This window comes from Onychomys torridus, chromosome 9, assembly GCF_903995425.1.
Source record: "Onychomys torridus chromosome 9, mOncTor1.1, whole genome shotgun sequence".
NCBI classification, from domain to species: domain Eukaryota; kingdom Metazoa; phylum Chordata; class Mammalia; order Rodentia; family Cricetidae; genus Onychomys; species Onychomys torridus.
Genome location: NC_050451.1, coordinates 21,615,413 through 21,636,249, shown reverse-complemented (window position 1 = coordinate 21,636,249; position 20,837 = coordinate 21,615,413). Strand labels below are relative to the sequence as shown.

At 41.9% G+C, this 20,837-nt stretch overlaps 1 protein-coding gene across 10 annotated transcripts in view; it reads left to right on the top strand.

Moving 5' to 3' along the window:
- The window catches only part of Atxn7 (ataxin 7), a 144,581-nt gene that overhangs the window by 91,853 nt on the left and 31,891 nt on the right, over nucleotides 1-20,837 (top strand). For 8 of the 10 annotated variants that reach the window (XM_036199924.1, XM_036199929.1, XM_036199925.1 and 5 more), the window contains one exon: nucleotides 99-203. The exons of 1 other annotated variant lie outside the window; for it this stretch is intronic. In XM_036199924.1, coding sequence (XP_036055817.1) covers nucleotides 99-203 — 105 coding nt within the window. Of the gene's footprint in view, nucleotides 1-98; nucleotides 204-12,814; nucleotides 12,933-20,837 lie in introns of those variants that run through there. One more of the 10 variants, XM_036199934.1, reaches the window with a different exon arrangement.

Below are 20,837 nucleotides of genomic sequence, written 5' to 3'. Positions count from 1 at the left end.
TCTTTGCTGTAATAAAGCATTGCCTTTGGAAAGTAGTGCTTCTCCCAGTGCTTGCAGGCCTAACAGACAAGTGAGTGATGGTTGTTTCTTTGTTGCAGATATGCCAATATTTGGTCTCTGTCCAGCACATGATGATTTCTACTTGGTGGTGTGTAACGACTGCAACCAAGTTGTCAAACCGCAGGCATTTCAATCTCATTATGGTAAGTGCTGAGTCATGAAAGTCATCAAGAGGGAAAGGTAAAGGCACATGCATGACTGAGGGCCAGTGACAGTATGGGGAAGGTGTCCTTACAGGAAGTAGGCATCCAATTCATAGAAACAGCTGAAAGCTATCACGTTGGATGTTTTCTGAATTTTATATTTTTATTTTCTGATCCACATTTTCTGGCTTTTCCTGAAATCTGAGGAGAAAGTATCTTGAAACTTTACATCAATATTGTTAAAGGTTTCTTTCTTGAGTCCTTGGTTGTGAATTTAGTAGGTGTTTTTGTTTGTTTGTTTGTTTGGTGGTTTGCTTTTTGGTGTTTTAAGACAAGGGTCTTTGTATCCCTGGCTGTCTTGGAACTTGCTTATAGACCAGGCTAGCCTTGAACTCACAGAGGTCTGCCTGCCTCTGCCTTCCAAGTGCTAGGATTAAAGGCGTGTGCCACACCACACAGAAGACTGAATTGGAAAAGAAAGCCAGTCAGTTGCCCAATATTTGGACATAGGCCTTTGAAGCCTGGACTAGATTAGACTTCCGTTTAAACCTGTAAGAACAACAGGTTCTTTCTTTGCCGTCAGCAAATGACCCAGCCTTCATCCAGAGAGTAGTGGCAACCTCAGAGCTCCTGCTGGAACTGTAGGATGCTTGTTCAAGCCACCAGCAGTGCTTAGAACACCACAGGTCCAAGGGCAGGGGTGGGAGTTAGCAGAGTGGACAGAGGCCCAGCTCCAGACACAAGAAGGGCTAGATCAGCCCAAGGCCTTAAGAATAAGGCAGAACACATTGCCAGCCAGTATAGTGCAGAACTGAGAGTCGTCTTAGAGATAATAGCCTTCACATGAGGATGTGAAAAGGAAAATCCTCTGCTGTCTATAGGTTTAATATTTTCCGTTTTTAAGCATGCTTGCTGTATAAGCCTGTTTTGGAAAATGCAGAAGGTAGTTTGTAATGACCTCCAAGCCCCTGAAATTGGAAGTGTTTGGATGAGACTAGACAAGGCACTCACACAGGCAGCTGCACAGCTTATGTACTGAACCAACCATATTTGGTGGGTCCAGGCTGGTTTCAGAGTGACATGGGTAAGCTCTGTGCCAAGAACATCCAGGCTGTCTGGAATGTGCTAGACAGTTCTCATTGGCCAGAACTGCTGTACCCATTTGTGGATGAGCCCTGTACAAAAGTAGGCTGGGAGTAACTCGTAGGCCTTTTTTTTCTGTGTGTTAGTGGAGACCTGTTGCAGATCCTCAGAACCAGAATATGACTTAGTGATGCTTCTGGGAACTGATGGGTAGACTGGATTAGAAGGAAGCACTAGAGAGACTATAAACATGCTGTTTCCTGCAGGACATTTTTAGGCTTAAAAGGTATTCTTGGTCATCTTCTAGGACTGCTTTACCTAGCGTGTTTCCTGTCTAGGGGTGCAGGATTAGTGTGGGGAACTGTCAGAGCACCAAGGAAGCAACAATAAGTATTTTTAAAGCCAATTTTTTGTTGTTTTGTTTTTTTTTTTTTTGTGACAGGGTTTCTCTGTAAAGCTTTGCGCCTTTCCTGGAACTCACTTTGTAGGCTAGGCTGGCCTCGAACTCACAAAGATCTGCCTGCCTCTGCCTCCCAAGTGCTGGGATTAAAGGTGTGTGCCACCACCACCCAGCTTAAAGCCATTATTTTAATGCCAACATTATACACAGATTCAGTCTTCCCGTGTCTACCTTTCTCTCTGTCAATCCCTAGTGCAGAGTGACCACAAAGATCCAGAGTGGGAGGCTGAGGTCCCTCTAGTGGCCAGGGAAATATGACAGGTTAGGAGAAGAGGTCCTGGCAGAGGAGTGTCCTGGAGGCCTTTCTGAGTCAGCAGCGGAGGTGGCGGCAGAGTGTTGGTGGATTAGGAAGGTAGATGAAGCAGCACAGGACAGCATCAGGCATTGTGAAGTAGAGGAGGGGCGCCATCGGATTCGCCTGGATGGGAGGTGTTCCCAGGGTCCCTAGGGCCAAGGAGATCCACTCAGTGCTGCCCTGTCACTTCTTTCGTGTGCAGGAATTGTGGAAGGTTAAACTATTTTTTCAAACCAGTCTTACCTCCTCCCTTCTCCCATTCCTTTTTGATGAAATTCCAGGAGACTATTCTTGCATTCTCTTTCTAAAGTTAGTAACTACAAAATTTTTTCAAAATCAGAATCTTGCCAAGTAGCCACTGTCATTTGTCTATCACAGTACTGATGCTCTTAACTAATGGTGGGACAACACACTAATAAGCCACTGTGAGTTGAAAATACTGGGTGTTAGAGATGCATTTTAATCCTTCGCACTGGGCGATTCTGTCATCAAGAGAAACTTTCCCCTTGAGGTTGTGGCTGGCTGGGAGCTATAGGCTATTGCTGTCACTCAGGATCAGGCCTGGAAAATGGTCAGAATTCAGAATTCAAACTACAGCTTCTACTGAATGTGTATTGTTTTCACATCATTGTGTGGTCGAGGAAGTCATTAAAAGAATCTGACTTTGTCCTGGCTGTAGGAAAGCAGCTTTGGCATGAGCATTGCTGTGCTCTCCCAGCTCTTCTCACTTGCAGTTGTGATGAATCTTTCTTACTTACTTGACTGTGTTGAGTGCTTTGGATTCCTGGAGATTTCAGCATTGGGAGTCAGAGCTTGTCTTAGAAAATCTCATACCTGCCTATGGAGTGAGTATATCTTTTGACCAAAACGTGTTAGTAGTTTTCTGTGAATTCATGTGTTGCTGGTATTGACCTATGACTTTTAGGAACAAGCAGGCAGTTGCTTCGCAATCCTACAGGTAATTGAGTGAAAACAACTGATGCCAGACAGGAAAGGACGCCATGGTGCCACCTGTAAGTTACTTACATCTGGTGATGTGGGTGTTGAGGAGATTGGTTGGCAGCACATTGTTGCTTAGAGAAGTGGCCACATGTTTTTTGCCAGCAAGTTGTATTTGGAGGAAATACTTGGCTGTGACAGTAACAGCCAGTGTCACTGTAGTATTCCCAGGCTCTCGTGGTATAACCTGTTTCCCTTCTTGAAACTGTGTAGTAATAGTAATGTGTGTTTTCTTGATGTTGCTGTGGTGTTTTGAAATACTCCAGCATTCTTCATGTTTATCTTCAATTAGTTACTCAGTATTTTTAGGTACAGGATGTTTCTTATGGTTAATGTCAGATTTTAAAAATATAATCTGAGTAAGTGGATGCAAAGCACCTGTTCTGCATCTGAATCAAGAGAGCGTTCTGAGTAGACCACTTTCCAAAACCCACTTCAGACTTACCACATTGGGATCTCCAGGAGCAGACCCCAGGAACTAGCAGTGCAGAGAGAGCTCCCTTGGCTGCTTGTGATTTGCAAGTTGGCCAATGCTCCCTGCTTTCACAGACACTATCCACTCTTGGATTGTTCCAGGTGCTCACAGGGGCTGGCACAGGGACTGGTGCATACCTACTCAGACTTGTTGACACTAGCAGTGCTGTTAAGAAAGGAGGCCCTGTTTTTAAAATCAGTTTTAAAGGCTTTGTGTCATGGCTGGTAGCATCACATTAATTGCTGCTGAAACTGTAAACATGAATGAGGACTAAGGTGGTAACTTTCTTTAAAGCTAAAAGTGCCCCTTCTTTTGAAATGGGAATCTTAGTGAGTTAGTGATGGATTTGTTGGCCATGTGCTACTGGATAACTGTGGTTTTACTACATAACTTGTCTCTGCATCTGCACAGGTGGAGATAGAATATAGCTAGAGAGGACTTGTAGCCTGCCTGTGATTGCATGCATCCTTCCTAGCAACTCCACAGAGTCTCTGGGTAGGCCCCACTGCCCTGTGCTCTGCTGTTCACCATTTTTGTTTAGGAAGAGGGCCTTGACTCACCATCCCCCACACACGCTACCACTTTTTTACACAGACATAGGAGTGACCTTATATAAGAGAAATAGACGAGAGATACTGATTCATCTTGGACAGGTACCATATTTAGAATCTATAATTAATTGAAACCCTGATCAAATGTCAGCCTTTGGAGCATTTTGCCTTAGATTGGTTAGGCTGATTCTCTCATTAACCCTGTGGGTCGGCTTGATTCTCTAGGGCATGGTAGTGACCTGTGTTTAAGCCAGTCATTCCCAATATTCATCAGACTCTAGCTGGTGAAATTTGAATTATTTACTGACTTGATTTCACCTACTTTTTTTCTTTAAGTCAGTTTTTATTTGTATAAATCGCTTGCAAAGAAAACCCCAAGGGAAACAGAAAAGGCTAGTGTTGTTTAACATAAAGGATGACAGTGTAAGGTAAAGAATATTTAGTTCTTCGTTGATAATCTTGCCACTGTTGGCTGTAAACCTGAGACCTGCCCCTTTTGTTTCAAAGGACCTGAGTGGCTAGGAGTAAAGCAGTTATGCACAGACGGTATGGTTTAGCCACAGAATTAGAAAGTGTGTTTGCTTCTCTTATGATTTAATATTAGTAATGTTAGGAGTGAAGTATAGTCCATGTTTTGGGAAACACCAGCTTGCGCTATTGGATTTTATTTCCTTTGATTTAGGAGTTTACCCCTGGGAAATAACAGACTTGGGAAGCAGAATTCTGGACTCTGTTGCTATACAGAAGGCTTACATGCCAATACCTTTGTCATCCATCTGTTGCTCATACTGTAAGTGGCATGTGAATCCATTGGTCAGGCCTTAGTGTGAAACTCAAGCCTGTGTCAGACCTCTGCTCACAAATGACAGCCACAAACTGGCCATTTCCTGGCTGCATGAGCAAGGGCAGCGTTGATATGAGCACTGCCGCCACCTTACAGCTCCTTCCTCTTGATGATGAGTCTTGCACTGCATGAATTGGGTGCTCTGTATTTTGTGGGTGCTAGCATAAATTAAATTCAACAAAATGTCATTTTCATCAGAGTATGGGTAACTTACTCAGGAGAAATCACTCTTGGTGATTGTGCTAATTAATTGATTTCAAAGAATGTTAATATAGAAGTTAAATGATTCTTACTCTGATCTGTTGTACTAGACCTGGTTTCATTGTTGATACAATGGACTGGTGTTTGTGACCAGCATTTGCTGTCATGTGACTGGGTTACTTTGCATCACAAACAGAGGGTTTGCTATTGAATCTAGAGCCAGACCCTCTGATCTGATTGACTTAGTTAGACACACAAAGTGATGACTGATTTAGGGTGTTTTTATTTTATTTGAATATTTTGGTGACTTTTTGAATGAGAAAAAAATGTTTAAGTGTGGGAACAATTTTGCCAGTGAATTATAGTTTTATAGTATGAGTATTTTTCTACTTTGAAATTTTGTTGATAACTAATATTTTTTAAGATTGGTATTAATTAAAACATCTAATTTTCACAGATTGCTGATTATTTTTAATAGTGCTTGATAATTTCCAAAGCATTTTCACACATATTATTCCATTTTTCTGTTCTATTCCTGGTTTATAGAAATCCTAAATTGAGTTTCATTTGCACAGATAAAATGTACCAAGCTACCTATTTCTTTTGCATGTACTATGGATGGATAGAGTTAAAAGAAAAACCCAAGAAGATAAAATGAATTCTACATGTACTGGACTATGATTAGTGATAGATGTTTAGTCTGAGGTAAATTTTCTAAGTTTGCTTAGAGTAGCTGGGTCAGCATTATAAACCTGTTACATCAGAGGGACCCTTTCCTACTTGAAAGATGTTGGATTCAGCGGTCACTGGGTTTCTCTTCTGGCTATTGCCTGCCTATGTACTTAACCCAGAGTCATGGCAGTGAGCCAAAGCCAAGGTCCCTTTTTTTTAATAGAAAAGGCTGGGTAGCTCTTGAGAGAACTTATTACTTTCTTTCTTTCTGCAGTTAATAGATAAACTGTTTCAACTGCAGAGCAGAAGAAACATGTGCCAGGTCTTTTCCCTGCAGTTGGAGTGCCAAGGTGCTAAGCAGAAAGATACATCTTAGCAGGAGTGGCGTCAGGGTGAACGCTTCCATGTGCTACTTAGTGTCCGTGCAAGTCAGTCCAAGAGGACAGTTCCTCCTACACTCTTTGCAGCTTAATCACATGTTGTCAAATAAATTTACATTTTTCTTTACCACAAGCCAAATAGTGCTAATTAAAACTTACAAGTTCAGTATCATCACAGAAAAGAATGTTCCTGTCCTAGATAACATCATTTTATCTTTTTTCTTTGTTATATGATCAGAGCACTCCATGCTGATGTTGTTTCTGCTATTTGAAGGAACATTTTAATTTTTAGTTAGAAAATAGATTGATTTTTCCCTCCTATCCATACCTGCTTGTATTAATATCTGTGTCTTTAGGATTTGTTTTAGAAGACATTAAATCATCCATGACATTTATGTTTTAACAAATGCTTGTTTTGTTCCAGTTAAATGCCAGGGATTTCTATGTGCTGTTAGCAGAAGAGTAACTGATATCATGCAGTCTGTATCTGTTTAGGGGATGGAGAGCTAAAGAGGACAACAAGGCAAAATGAGAGTGTCTACAGGAGTGTTTCATGAGAGGAGGAATTGCTGGGCTCCTTTACCAGTGAGAGGCAGCTTCTGTAAGGAGTTGAAGCCAGTCCTTGGGATCTGGAGGAAGAGGGTTTGCTGCAGTGAGAATAGCAAGGGTAAAAGGTTCAGGATGGAAGTAGGGCTTGGCAGAGTGGCTCATGAGGAGACAGAACAGGGTACCAGGAGGAAAGGGGTCTGGATTGAAGTTAGAAAAGGAGACCAGGTCGGTGGATGAGGCGGCTCCTGTAAGGTATGCGAGCAATCCAATTGAATGGTGCTCATGCACTGTCACTGGAGGACTGTTGTGTCAGGCTCTAGTTTTGGGTGTTTGGTGGACATAGGGGCCACCGTGGGAACCAGAGAAACCAGTTAGTATGTTGTTTTGCATGGCTAGAGTTAAAAGATGGATGAGAAAGACCATTTAAATTGGGATTGTGGTAGCTGGAGCAGAGAGGTGGCCTTGTGGACAGAGTAGGAGCAATGTGGGAAAGGAAGTGAGGGCAATGTCATAGATATTTATTTAAGTAGCTGGATGAGTTTTTATACTAGAAATCGTTAAACAGCCTTCTTTAAAGGTATTTTGCTGGACGAATTAAATATATATACTCAGCCAGATGGTGGTAGCACACACCTTTAATCCCAGCACTCAGGAGGCAGAGGCAGGCGGATATCTGTGAGTTCGAGGCCAGCCTGGTCTTCAAAGTGAGTTCCAGGAAAGGCGCAAAAAAGCTACACAGAGAAACCCTGTTTCGAACACACACACACACACACACACACACACACACACACACATACACTCAACCATGAGTGATGGTGTACACCTACAATCCCAGCACCCAGGAGGCAGATGTAGGAGGATTGTTTCACGTTGGAGGTCTGGGAAAGATAAGATACATAATGAGTTCAAGGGCTGCCTAAGAGAGTGAAACCCTGTCTTATAAAAGAAATATGCACACATGTGCACATGTGTGTGTGTGTGTGTGAGAGAGAGAGAGAAAGAGAGAGAGAGAGAGAGAGAGCTAACTGCTGCTCTGGCTTTATGAAAAGGAGAGCTGTTATGACTTTACTAGCCACAGAGAATATTAACCCCACTAGAAGGAGGTGATGGACTTATTGGCTGAGTTTCTACTTACTTTTCTAAAGCCTCACAATGTTTCTTACACACACACACATACAAACACTCACATGTTTAATTGTATTTTGAGTTTGAAGAAAATTGCTCAACCCATATACTTTCTTCCTACTAGTGTAGTAGAATGCCTCTTAAGTCTAGGTAATGTTTAGTCATATAAGGCAAAGAAATACTTCAAAATGAGTGACTTTGAAATACTCAAACCAAAATAATTTTTCTGGCATCTGTGGGAAATTTCTGTTCATTCTGTATGGCTTTTACGTTAGGGAGGAAAGTCCTCTCAGTTCAGGATTCTCCCCTGCAGAATGTGTAGTCTCTTAAGGATGGAGTGCTTGGCCGGATTAATTAATGCAAGGCCATGGAAAATGTATGACCACTTTTCTGGGCTCACACTCTCTTTGCATTTGGTGTAATTGATTATTGATTGTATTTTAATAGTGTTCATGTTTGTCTATGAATTGATAAACAACGCTTAGGGATCAGAGAGTAATGTATAATGTCTGCCTTATGTATATGAAGTATTGATTTAGCCTAGAAAGATCAGAAGACGTAAGCCAGAGCCAAGCCACTCTGTAGGATTGCCCCCCCCCCCCAGGTGAATTGTCTTGTATAAACTTCATTTCCCGGCTCTCCTACTGAGCTCGGCATGATGGCATAGCTGTATTTCCTGGTGAAACTAACCTGATTCTAAGATAGCAGTCTTTCAGGCCCTCAACTGAATGAATTACTTGGTATTTCCAACTTTGAAAATACTTTCTTCCCCTTTCAAGTGCTCCTTGGCAGCAGCTAAGGAATGTTAAGGCTGCTTTAAGTGCCAATTAAGGCCAATTATAACCGGCCTGGCCTGCTGAGACGGAGGTTAGTGGAGGCTTGTGCTCTTGTAAGACGAAGAACTGCCTACACCAGTGACCGGAACACAGAGTTTCATAACTGCCAACAGCTTGTTTGGTGCCCTGCAGAACATAGGGTGGCACTTCTGGCTTTTAGGGGTGCTGTTTAGGAAATGTCAAGGGTTGTGAAGGATAGACTAATTTCTGTAGTACAACCTTTATGTTACTCTAATTCTGTCTCTTCAAATGCTGTCCATCCTGTATTTTCCCCTTGGTTGTAATCAATAATAGATAAGACTCACTGGATGCCTGCTGTGTACTTGGTACCACACTGGTTTACTCCCCACCTAGAGGAGGAGACGTGATGCTGGTGAAGCCGGGAGCCTCTTTCCCTGGGCCATATAGTTGGAAGTGCTCTGACTGGTCTCTGTGCCTTCATCCCAAGCCAGCAATGCCCTCTGGCTGCTAGTCATTCTAGATCACACTTTCACACTAGCAGGAACTGACCCTTAGCCTCGGTAAAACTGTTATGTGTATACCATTCAAACTATGGCAGGTACAGGATTTTTGGTCTGTAAGGTAAGGGTGTTATTTATTCTTATTAAAACGATATTTTTGTCTTTTTAATAATCTGCCTTAATTATTTTCATAGGAAAAAATAAGCCACAACCAAAACAACAACAACAACAAAAACTTTGTGTATACTCTTGGGAAATTATTTAAACAATGTTTTCCAAGAAAAATAAAGCCAGGACTGACTTAAACAAGATTTTCTTCAGAGCACTGAGTAGCGTTTAGTCTGATCTTTATTCTTAGTTTTTGTATTCATGTATATGTTCTCAATGTACAAAATTACATTTTTCTTGGCCTTCACTATCACTCATACGTTCTCTAACATAGTTAAAAAGAACAAGTTCAGATTATTCCTCTTATCCACAAACATGCCTACATCGCAGCTGCCCTATAGGCTGCAGTAGGAGGTCACAGGTTTTAGGGCCAGCCTCATCATTAGCAGGACTGTTCCAGAATAAGGCTGACAGTTATGCAGGCTGCAGAGACCTCCCCTGGCTGTGCACAGCACCCCAGTCAGTCCCAGAACAGTTACAGGTTTACTGTTTTCAGGGTTCTTTCTTACTTACTGTCCCTATTTACAGAAGGGAGTGTTAAAAAAGCACACAAGAAATAAACACAAGTAGACAGTGACTATTCTTAAACTGTTCGTTGTTTCTAGCCATTAGGGAAATGCAGATTAAAAAACTACTTTGAGATACCGCCTCACCCCAGTCAGAATGGCTGTCATCAATAAACTTCAACAAAAATGTTGAAAAAGATTTGGAGAGAAAAGAGTGTGCAAATTAATATAATAGCCATTGTACAAGTCAATTTGGAGATTTCTCCAAATTAAAAACAACAACAAAACAAAACAAGCCCCTACCATAGGACCCCACTATTGACTCATGAGCACATACCCAGAGAACTTCATGCCCCATGTAGAGGTAGTGCATCTCCATGTTGACTACTGCTTTATTCACCACAGCAAGGAAGTGGAGCCAGCCTAGGCGTCCATCCACAGATGAGTGGATAATGAAAATGTGGTGTGTTTATAAAAATGGAATACTATTCAACTCTGAAGAAAAATGAAATCTCAAAATTTGCTAGAAAATGGATAGACTTGAAACTCAGAATATTAAATGAGGTCTTAGAATCTTGAAAGAAAAAGGCCCATATGTTGTCCCTTACAATCTAACAAATAAAAGTTTATATGTAAACAAGTGTATCTGTGGATATTGTGTAACAAGTAGAAGAAGAGCCAGAAAGACCCAGTGTTAGGAATGTGGAGTGAATGCTGCTTAGAATGAAGATGGATATAAAGATAGTTGTCTTTCTAATTCTAACTCTGGTGGAGTCTTCGCTTTTGGTGGCAGTGCATAGGAGATATTCGTTAGTGGATGTACGGAATACAGTATGAGGCTCCCTAGCTTGTCACAAGTGGTCACTGTGACTGTATAGAATTTCACTGAGTTGTGTAGTCTCTGGGTCTGATTAATTAGGGTATGCGATTTTTTTTGTAATAAAATTTAAAATAAATTTAATTAAAACAAGATAGTCAGCCGGGCAGTGGTGGCACACGCCTTTAATCCCAGCACTTGGGAGGCAGAGGCAGGCAGATCTCTGTGAGTTCGAGGCCAGCCTGGTTTACCAAGTGAGTTCCAGGAAAGGCGCAAAGCTACACAGAGAAACCCTGTCTCGAAAAAAACAACAAAAAAAAAGATAGTCAGACACTTGCACAAATGAGCACTGGAGGCTGATCCCATGGGTGCAGTGGAACTGTGGTTTAGCTTAAGAAAGGCCCCTTGTCCCAGAGACCCTTCAGCTGTCCCCTGAAGTGAGCAAGTAAGTCACTGTGGACCAAACTAAGAACTGTTGTTTTTAGATTGTAAATGATAGAATTTGCTTCTCTTCTAGTTTAAGAAATTCAACAGATTAGCCTGAAGTCTTCACTGTTAACTACTATTACTACTAAATAGGGTCTCACTCAGTAGTCCACTTTTGCCTAAAACTCGCTGTGTAGCCCAGGCTACCCTAGAGTCCCAGAGATACTTCTTCAGTCATCCAAGAACCGGGACTACAGGGTGTGAACCAAGATGCCCCCATTTGAAATCTTTGCTAATTAATTTTAAAGGATTTCAGGAGACGTGTCCTTCCTTATCTTGTACTTAAAAGTCTGCTCTTCTTCTCTAGTGTCTTCAGGGCTACTGTAGTTTTGAGTTTGTGATTATACCTGTGAGACATGGAGGGTAGATTGCCAGCAAGGCGCTACCATGGGGATTGTAATTGCAAACTTGTTGGAATCTGAATGCTTGCTGTAAATGTAAAGAGTGTGGCAGTTCTCTTTTTGAGTTAATTTATTACTTATTTCTGTTATTTCCTTCACAGTAAAGTCATTTACACCAGAAAATTCATGACTTTTGCTAAACAGTGTCTGTCTGTCTGTCTGTCTGTCTGTCTCTGTCTGTCTCTGTCTCTCTCTCTCTCTCTCTGTCTCTCTCTCTCTCTCTCTCTCTCTCTCTCTCTCTCTCTCTCTCTCTCGCACACACACATGCGCGTGCGCACACTTATGCAGGGATCCTGTCATCTCCCTCCCTTCTCACATTTGAAGTGTTCATTCTGACCTCCCAAGTGCCTGATCCATTATTCCCTAAAACTCTCATCAGCTGTCAGTTTTTCTCATGTCTGTTGAAGTTGAGGTTTGTCAGTGACAGGAAGGGGTAGTTTGTGGAGATGGTCGCAGTGCTGAGGTAGGGACAGCCATGCCAGCATCACCTGCTAACAAGGAGCCACAGGGCAGTTGTTCTCTCCGCCTTGGCTTTCCAGGGATTGGATGCTTAACCACACAATAAGCATGTATGATATTGGGCAGATTGTGAAAATACGTATCAAAAAACAGGTCCAGGTTGTTGTACTTGATTCAGGAAGGAAAATCTGGCTCTAAAAAAGTTTGCTTAATATTCTTGACCGAATGTAGCTAGTGTAGGGAAATAAAACATAGAGAAAAGCTACTAATGTTTATAGAACTATCTTAATTACTCAGGGTTTAAATCAGTCCTAATCTTTTATTTTAGTAAACCCTACAGTAGCATTGCTTATCTACAGGTATTTAGAAAACAACTGTGGGTAGTAATTCACATTGTAGCAGGCAAATTTATAAATTCCGTATTCAATTCTGACAAACTGCCTGTTCTTTAATATAGAAGAGTGGTTCTCAACCTGGGGGGTTGTGACCCCTTTGAGGGGTTAAAGGGTCACATAACCGATATCCTGAACATCAGATAACAATAGCAAAATTACAGTTATGGAGAAACGAAAATAATTATGGTTTGGGTTACCACAACATGAGGACCTAGCTATATTAAAGGGTCAAAGCATTAGGAAAGTTGAGAACCACTGATAATAGAGAAATTAATTTATACCAGCCGGCATGCTTTGTATGACCATATTAGATGAAATTAGACTCCACCCCCTGTTTTTCTGTTGATCTGCCAGGACCTTTGTAATTCAAGTGCTTTTTACAGTAGTAGCAAATGTTACATAAGCTCAAACATGGAGCATATTTGGAGTTGGTGGGCAGACTCAGATCATGATGCAGGCTTGCAGTAATAAGTGTGCAGTGAAGCACAGCCAGCTCTGAATGGAAGGTAGCAAGAAGCCTCTTGGGAGGAGCTCTTCCTCTGCACAGAAGCAGAGAGCTCCGCTGGGTGAGTTTTTCCTGGCAGTTTTCAGAAGCTGGGTTTGGCCTGGGGCCTGGTTCTGAATAAGCCTGTGGAAGGTAGGTTAGGACTTTGCTAACTAGCCTAGAGCCCAGCTGAGCCTGGAAGAGTTTATGAACGCCTCTTTTCCTGCTGGCGTTTGTCCTGTCCTGCTAACAGGCCTGGAGGGGAGGGCTCTGCTGCTCAAGTGCTGGGGGGGGGGGGGGGTCAGTGCTAATCTCAGCCAGAGGGATTAGCTGCTGCAAGCTGTCCACAGGAGACATTCTGAAATGTCATTTGAGTGATCTGGCCAAAGTTCAGATGCAGGCAGGAGTTGAGTTTGCTATTAACTCTTAGAAAATGCTGAGGTTCGCATCAAACAGCTCTGGGATTTCAGACCAGGGAGGAAGCGTGGAGTACTCCCTAAAAATTGAAGAGCCTTGTAGCACCCTCTGACTGTTTTGATTTGTTTTTTTAATCTTGCGGTGAGTGAGGTTTCATGACAGACAGCTCACAGTGTTTCCTGTAGAGTGTTTGAAAGTTGTTTTGTCCGAGACTTTAAATCCACAGTCAAATTTTAAATAGAACACTGTGAAGAACAGCAACTTCAAAATACAAACAGCAGCCTTGGGAAGCCGCTCAGCAGCTGAAATTGTGTGTATTTCACTGTGGTTTTCTACTCAAATTATTGCTTGCTCTCCCCCCGTATTGTTGCAGCACCAGCAGAAAGAACTAAACTAATGATCTCATTCCTTCTGTCTTTGGGCCGGGATACGATGACAACCAAGTTCTTTAGTTTTTACTGGGTTCAGATTTCATGCTTTCTTCGATAATGTACTTGACTGGATGGTTTCAGTTCAGGTTAAAACAAACAGCTCCCCAGTTTTGGGATTTTAAATGGAAATAGATCTTTAATCAGAATGCTGTTGAAATGATCTTTCAAAAAATTGCCGGCTTTAGTGTTGGTGTTTCTGGTTTTGTTTTTGTGGTCACTGGTGCTTTTCACTTGCAGGTAGAGCAGACACTTTTTCTCTGTAGAAAAAAGAGCTTGACAAACTGTCAACAAAGAGGCACCCTGTCTCACTCCTGACTGACAGGTGCGTGGAGGCGGAGCCTGCTAGGCAATGTCCTGACTGAGGTTTGCTGTCGCCGTGTTTTGGTTCATTAGGTTTGCTGTCCTCTGTGTAGAATAAGATGAAATAATAAGGGTGCAGAATTATGGTTCTGAGACAGACTGAGCACAGCACTCAGCAGGTGCTGCTCCTAGTCTGTTGCTTGTGGGAGGTGGGAGTTGAGCCTCCTCCTTGACCTGGTAGATGAGACTGGCTGGGGGTTCTACACAAAAGTTCCACCTTTAAAAAGCAATGACAACAAACCAAGTCTGTAGTGTACCGTGTTGTTTTGAATGTTTTCTCTTCACTTGTAAATATAAAGTCAATGCTGTAGTCCACACTGGCCTTGTACCTTGTGGTGCTTCTCTGGCCTCAGCTTCCAACGTACAGGGGTTACAGGTGTGAATCACTACCTCTGGCTAATTATTTTCTTTAGCTTTATTTTTGTATTTCAATCATACCTGTACAATAAGCTGACAGCTAAAATTTTAATGGCAAACTGATGAATTTATAGGGTGATTTACCCCTCAACAGATAGTTGTACCTGTTTGAGTAGAGATGGATGAATTGGGCAGTGTCACCTCTTTAATTTTGCTTTTCCCTTTTCTTGTATATTGATACCTGAGGAATTGGAGCATTGCAAGGGAGTAATGTGATAGGATATCTGAGATGATGTGAGGTCATGTCTACTTCCGGCACAGTGATTGGTGGTTGCTCTCTGTCAACATCCTTTGGATAACACCTAGTTTCCTGAGGACAGCAAAGAGAGAGAAGTCCCTATGACTCTTGACAAAATAGAAGTGTCAGCCAGCTTGGTATTCATGGATTGACAGTGGATGCAATCAGAAATAGTGACACCTAGATCACAGTGGTGACATAAACATCTTGACAATTGGGTTTTGTTTAGAGCTCTAGCTCTGTAGTGTGTCTGAGGTGATAGTAACCCTCAAGTTCAAGTCTGAGTCCTGTGACAGGATTGCAGAACTATACACAGGATGCCTTTGGGAGCCCAGCTGGCCTGCCTTCGAGTGTTCTTTCAGTTTTCCTTCCAAAATGGTGTCTCGTGACAGCCGTGAGGAAGAAGAGGTGTTACTCCTAGTCACGGTGATGAAGACTGATAACATTCAGTACTCTGTCATTTCTGGTGATATATTGGGTACCTTTTAAAAGTAATTTTACAAATGCTTTCAGAGCGCTACAAGTTAATCAGGCAAAGGAGAACTACCCCTAGATGTTCTGTGAGGTTTTCATATTTCTCACATACTTGAGAGCACAGTTAAAGGACAGTCCTCTGGGCAGCATTCCTGGCAGGCAGGAGGATTATTTGAGGTTGCCCTATTCCTGCTCCTTTCTTAGCAACATTATTTACAGTCCATTCACGCTTGCCCCTCCCCCACCAGCGGAGTCATTCTCCCTTGTAATCTGCCCTTTGTGATCTGTTCTCTCTCATGTGGCAGTGTGAATGGTGTGCTGCAGTGTGAGCCCTGCCCAGAGATGTGGAGATGCCAAGAGGCCCAGATTCTTTAGTGAGGCCTTTATTTCCGTTATAAAGCACTGACTTGAGGAGCTTGATAATTTGATTATAGACCTTTGGTGAAAAGTTGTTTCAAGTGGCCCAAGTGCTTTAAATGACTCTCTTTTCTGCACTTTCCACTTACGTTTTAATCTAAAAAGCACCTCCACGTGAGAGGACAGGAAAATGCTTTGGCAGAGGTAGCAGTTGGAGACTAATTTGTTAGGGCAGCCAGTATTGAAGTCGTCCCTTTCAGTTAAATCTCTCTAGTGGAAGTGATGCCAAGTGCTTTGTGGTAAAGAGTTTTCTTTCCCAGTGTTTTCCAGTGCCATTTGTAACCCACCTAAACACATGCTCTGAAGTGCCTCCCAGCCCCAACCCTGGCTAGTTGTCCTTTGATGCACTGCATGCCAGAGATCAGCTCTTGATTCCCCAGCTTAGAATTTGAATGTTCCAGGGGCATTCCCACCAGGGGCTGCCCTTTCAGCAATTAGACTGTGTCAGACTTTCTCCAGAGCATCTCCTCATGTGCCAGGAGAACCTCAAGAAATGGAGTCAAAGAGAAAGCAGCTCAAGAACTGAAATGAACCTGTGATAACCGTGGCTGGAGTAGAGCTGTGCTTGCTGGGCAAGTGCGTGGGAGGAGTGCTTCTAAAAAGATGACAGTGACAGGAAAAGCTGGTACCTGTAACGCGATGTGACACTATTAAATAGAGGGGTCCCTGAGGGGTCAGTCCGTGCTGAGATTTTTTTCAAATGGGATGCCACATGGTTCTTTTAAAAAGTTCTTAAAATAAACATGAACTCCTACAATAAACCTAAGCCATTGTTTGATAGGTATTGCTTAGAACAGTGCTGAAGCAGTCATTCTCTAGTCAGTTACTACATTTACTTACCACAGTAAATCATAAACCAAGTGTAGAGAGTTAAGAAAGATCTGAAGCATGTCTCGGATGTGAGTGACGACTTTAGGGAAACTCTGGTGTAGCGCAGAGTCGATGGTGGAGTAAGGACTGCTGGGAATGTAAGATTTACCCCTCTTTGCAGGAGGTCTGTATCTTGGATGTTCCTTAGGAAGTCATGGACCAAGGGAAGGACAGATGATACAATTGATGTTTTTGTATGCTGCCTTTGGCAGGCTCAAAGTAGAGTCTGACAGTTGGGGTTGAGGAAAGTGGCATTTTCAACCTGGACATAAGTTATTAGAATAAGTCAGTGAAGGCATCTTATGAATGAAAGAGAGATTCCAAACCGAGCTTTCAATAAAATGCATTGCGGCATGTTATGCCTGGCAGGAATCTGTGTGTGTTTTACATGTACTTTACATGTTATGACCACGTATAAGGCTGATTATTAAGTCTTTGCTTTAATGGAGAGTGATGTTGGAATGTTTTTGGAATGAGGCTTTCAGAGACTATGTGGAAGTTTATATTGCTTGATGCCAGATGCACACTGCTTAGCCTTTTCTGGCAGTGTCTTGAAGTGTGAGTTTAAAGAAAAGTCATAGGTTTGTTAAAAAGCTGAATGTGTACCATGATTACCTTCTGCTGTTCTACTTCCAGTTTTCCCTGAGTTTCACTTGAGTCCTTTCAGGAAATGAGCCAACTTTTAAAATTATAAAATGAAATTAGCTTAAATAAACATTTTGTTGTGAATTTATTTGTTTTTGGATAAGTTCTAAGTTTCCCCTAAACTGCTGTCTGAAGCGACGTTAGCATGGTGGATCCTGCCCCCAAGTTGAACAGAGGAGCTCTGTGAGACTCACATTTGCTACAACCAAATACAGAGGTCCCGTGTTGATCTCTCCCAGATCAGGGATGGCTGGTTTGTTACTGTCTGTGGATCCTGAGTAACAGGAGCCTATAGCCCTCCTGTCAGCCGTGAGGTCATGGGGGTACTGGCTGTTAGTCTGGGGTACACTGTGTAGTCTCAAGTGCACTATTAGTCTGGAGTATACCATAGTCTGCAGTAGACTGTGGCAGTGCTATAGTATTCAAGAGATGCTATTTTTAAAACTTTTGCACTAGTGACCCTTTCAGCCTGAGACATTTTACTACTGTGTGAGAAAATTGGTCAGGACTGAGACAGGCCCCATTAATCCCACAGTGTGCTTGTGCTTGGCACAAATTGCTGCTGGTGGTGGTGAGATATGTTTATTCATCAGTCAGTTGCTTAGATTATAAAAAAATAATCAAACATTTCATAAAAGATACAAGAATCCCAAGTTAAGGGGGCTTTTCTAAGCACTTATCTTTCTTTGCATGATGTTCATTGAGAAAAGGACAAATTAATAGAATGGTCATGAATGGTGGTATACCATTCTGTGATGGTATTTTGGATGTGTAAATTGAGACTAGAACTCTAGATTCTATAAGATCTCTTTCCCTCTCCTTTCTCTCTTTCTTCCTCTCTCTCTCTCTCTCTCTCTCTCTCTCTCTCTCTCTCTCTCTCTCTCTCGGAGGTCAGTATATGTATATGGCATGTGTCTGTGTATACGTTTGAGTGAGTGTGGAGCATCCATGTGCCATAGCAGAAGTGTGGAGGTCAAAGGACAACCTTGGGTGTCTGTCCTAGGTCCTCGCCTCTTTGTTTACCTCTGTATACAGCCAGGCTAGCTGCCGTTGTAAACTGAGATTCTCCTGTCATCCTGCCATCCTGCTGCTGGATTGCAGATGCATGGGGCTTCACCCAGTTCTATGTAGATTCTGGATGTCTGAAGCGGGGTCCTCAGGTGGCGGTCACTGAGCCCAGATTCATTTTGTAAAAAATGTTATATATTTAATAATCATGTCAACTCTGTTCAATATTTTAAAAAAATTCTCAAAATTTAAGGACTTGTAAACCACCTTAAAATACTTAGTATATATATTTGTTTTCAAAGCAGTATTTATAATATTTAATGGTGTAATTATTTGCTTTACTCCTTTTGATTTATACCTGGGTGTTAAAACTTATAATTAGGGGGAAAAACAACTGAGCCTGAATTCAGAATTATATACTCAGTATTGGTCGCCTTCCACTTGGAAACTCGAGGAAGCACTCCCTCCCTCCCACCTCCCTACCCTCCCTGCTCTGACCCTCATGCCCCCAGGTCATGCCATACCCTTGTTGGTGGAGAGTGTCCTAATCTCTCTCTTTTTCTCATCTCCCTCACCTCCCTGTCTCTGTCTCCTCCCTTCCTCCGACTCCCCTTTTATCCCTCACTCTGTATACCCCCACCCCATCCCACTGCAAGTCTGTCTACAGTGTGTCCTTCTTTCCTGGTCTCTCCCCGTGGCTGTTTGTCTGCCTACGGTGGGCATGGCTTTCTCTTGGTAGATCTGTTCATAGTACCCTCCAGGACAAAGTGTCCTTTCTCTGGCCTGGAGGTGGATGGTGGAAAGAAGAGTGGTGTTTTGAAAACTTCACTTGGACTCCTCAGCGGACGGGCACATGCTAGTTATGCCTAGCATCTGCCGCTGCACTGTCTACCTAATAGACTCTGCCCTAACCATGAGCATTTTTTATTGCATCTCTGAACAACTTTGTTAAAAACAAAACTACATGCTCAGCTTAAAAATCTTATGAAAATAAGGACATATTGTGAAAGATTAGAGGATTCTATTGCAAACCTAATTAAGTTTAATTTCTCTTGAGGAGAAAGCCAGATGCTGTTCTTCACAGAGTAAGGTGCCAGTTTCTCATGTGAAGAAACAGCTGAATTTGTATTTGAGCATAACGTAACAAGTATTTGAGCTGGCGTTTTCTGCCTTTATCTAAGTCATGCACAATGACACAGTATGTGTGTCTTCCTTCCTTCCTTCCTTCCTTCCTTCCTTCTTTTTTTTTTTTGAGACAATATTTCTCTCTGTGTAGCCCTGGCTGTCCTGGAACTCACTCTGTAGACCAAGGCTGGCCCACAAACAGGGAGCTCTGCCTGCTTCTGCCTACTGAGTGCTGGGACTAAAGATGTGCAATGCTACTACTGCCTGGCTCAATTTTTTCAGTAAATTAAAATTTCTTTTTTTTTTTTTTTTTTAATAAGAAAGAATTGGAATTGTTGAGAAATACATATCTGCAGACGTTTCACGTAGTAAATCTAGTTCTGGATAAAGTGACTGTTGACAGAGTAAAGTCTTGAGTTCAGATTCCAAGACCCAGACTGTCTTTTTGTCTTATTGACCGTATCTTTTGCCCTGCAAAAGCTTCTCAGTTTCAAGAGGTCCCATTTATTAACTGTTCTGCTCAGTGTTTGTGCTGTTGGTGTTATATTTAGGAAGTGATCTCCAGTGCCAATGCGTTCAAGAGTACTTCCTACTTTCTCTTCTATTAAGTTTAGTGTAACAGGATTTATGTTGAGGTCTTTGATCCACTTGGACTTGAGTTTTGTGCATGGTAACAGATATGGATCTATTTGTAATCTTTTACATATTGATATCCAGTTATGCCAGCACCATTTGTTGAAGATATTTTCTTTTTTCCATTGTATAGTTTTGGCTTCTTTGTCAAAAATAGGTGTTCATATGTGTGTGGGTTAATGTCAGGGTCTTCAATTCGATTCCATTGGTCTGTATGTCAGTTTTTATACCAGTACCCTGGGCTATTTTTATTACTATAACTTTATAGTAGAGCTTGACGTCAGGGATGGTTGATGCTTCCAGAGGTTGCTTTATTATACAGGATTCTTTTAGCTATCCTGGGTCTTTTGTTTTTCCATATGAAGTTGAGTGTTTTTCTTTCCAAGTCTGTGAAGAATTGTGTTGGGATTTTGATGGGGATTGCATTGAATCTGTAGATTGCTTTTGGTAAGATTGCCATTTTTACTATGTTAATCCTACCTATCCATGAGCATTGGAGATCCTTCCATTTTCTGATATATCTTCTTCAATTTCTTTCTTTAGAGATTTAAAGTTCTTATCAAAAAGAACCTTCACTTGTTTAATTAGTGTTATCCCAAGGTATTTTATATTATTTGTGTCTATTTTAAAGGGTGATGTTTCTCTGACTTCTTTCTCAGCCCATTTATCATTTGTATATAGGAGGGCCACGTTTTTTTTAGTTAATTTTGTATCCTGCCACCGTACTGAAGAAGTTTATAAGCTCTAGGAGTTCCTTGGTCAAATATTTGGGGTCACTCATGTATGCTATCATGTCATCTGCAAATAGTGAAAGCTTGACTTCTTCCTTTCCAATTTGTATCTCCTTGATCTCCTTATGTTGTCTTATTGCTCTGGCTAGAACTTCAGTACTATATTGAATAAGTATGGGGAGAGTGGACAGCTTGTCTTGTTTCTGATTTTAGTGGAATTG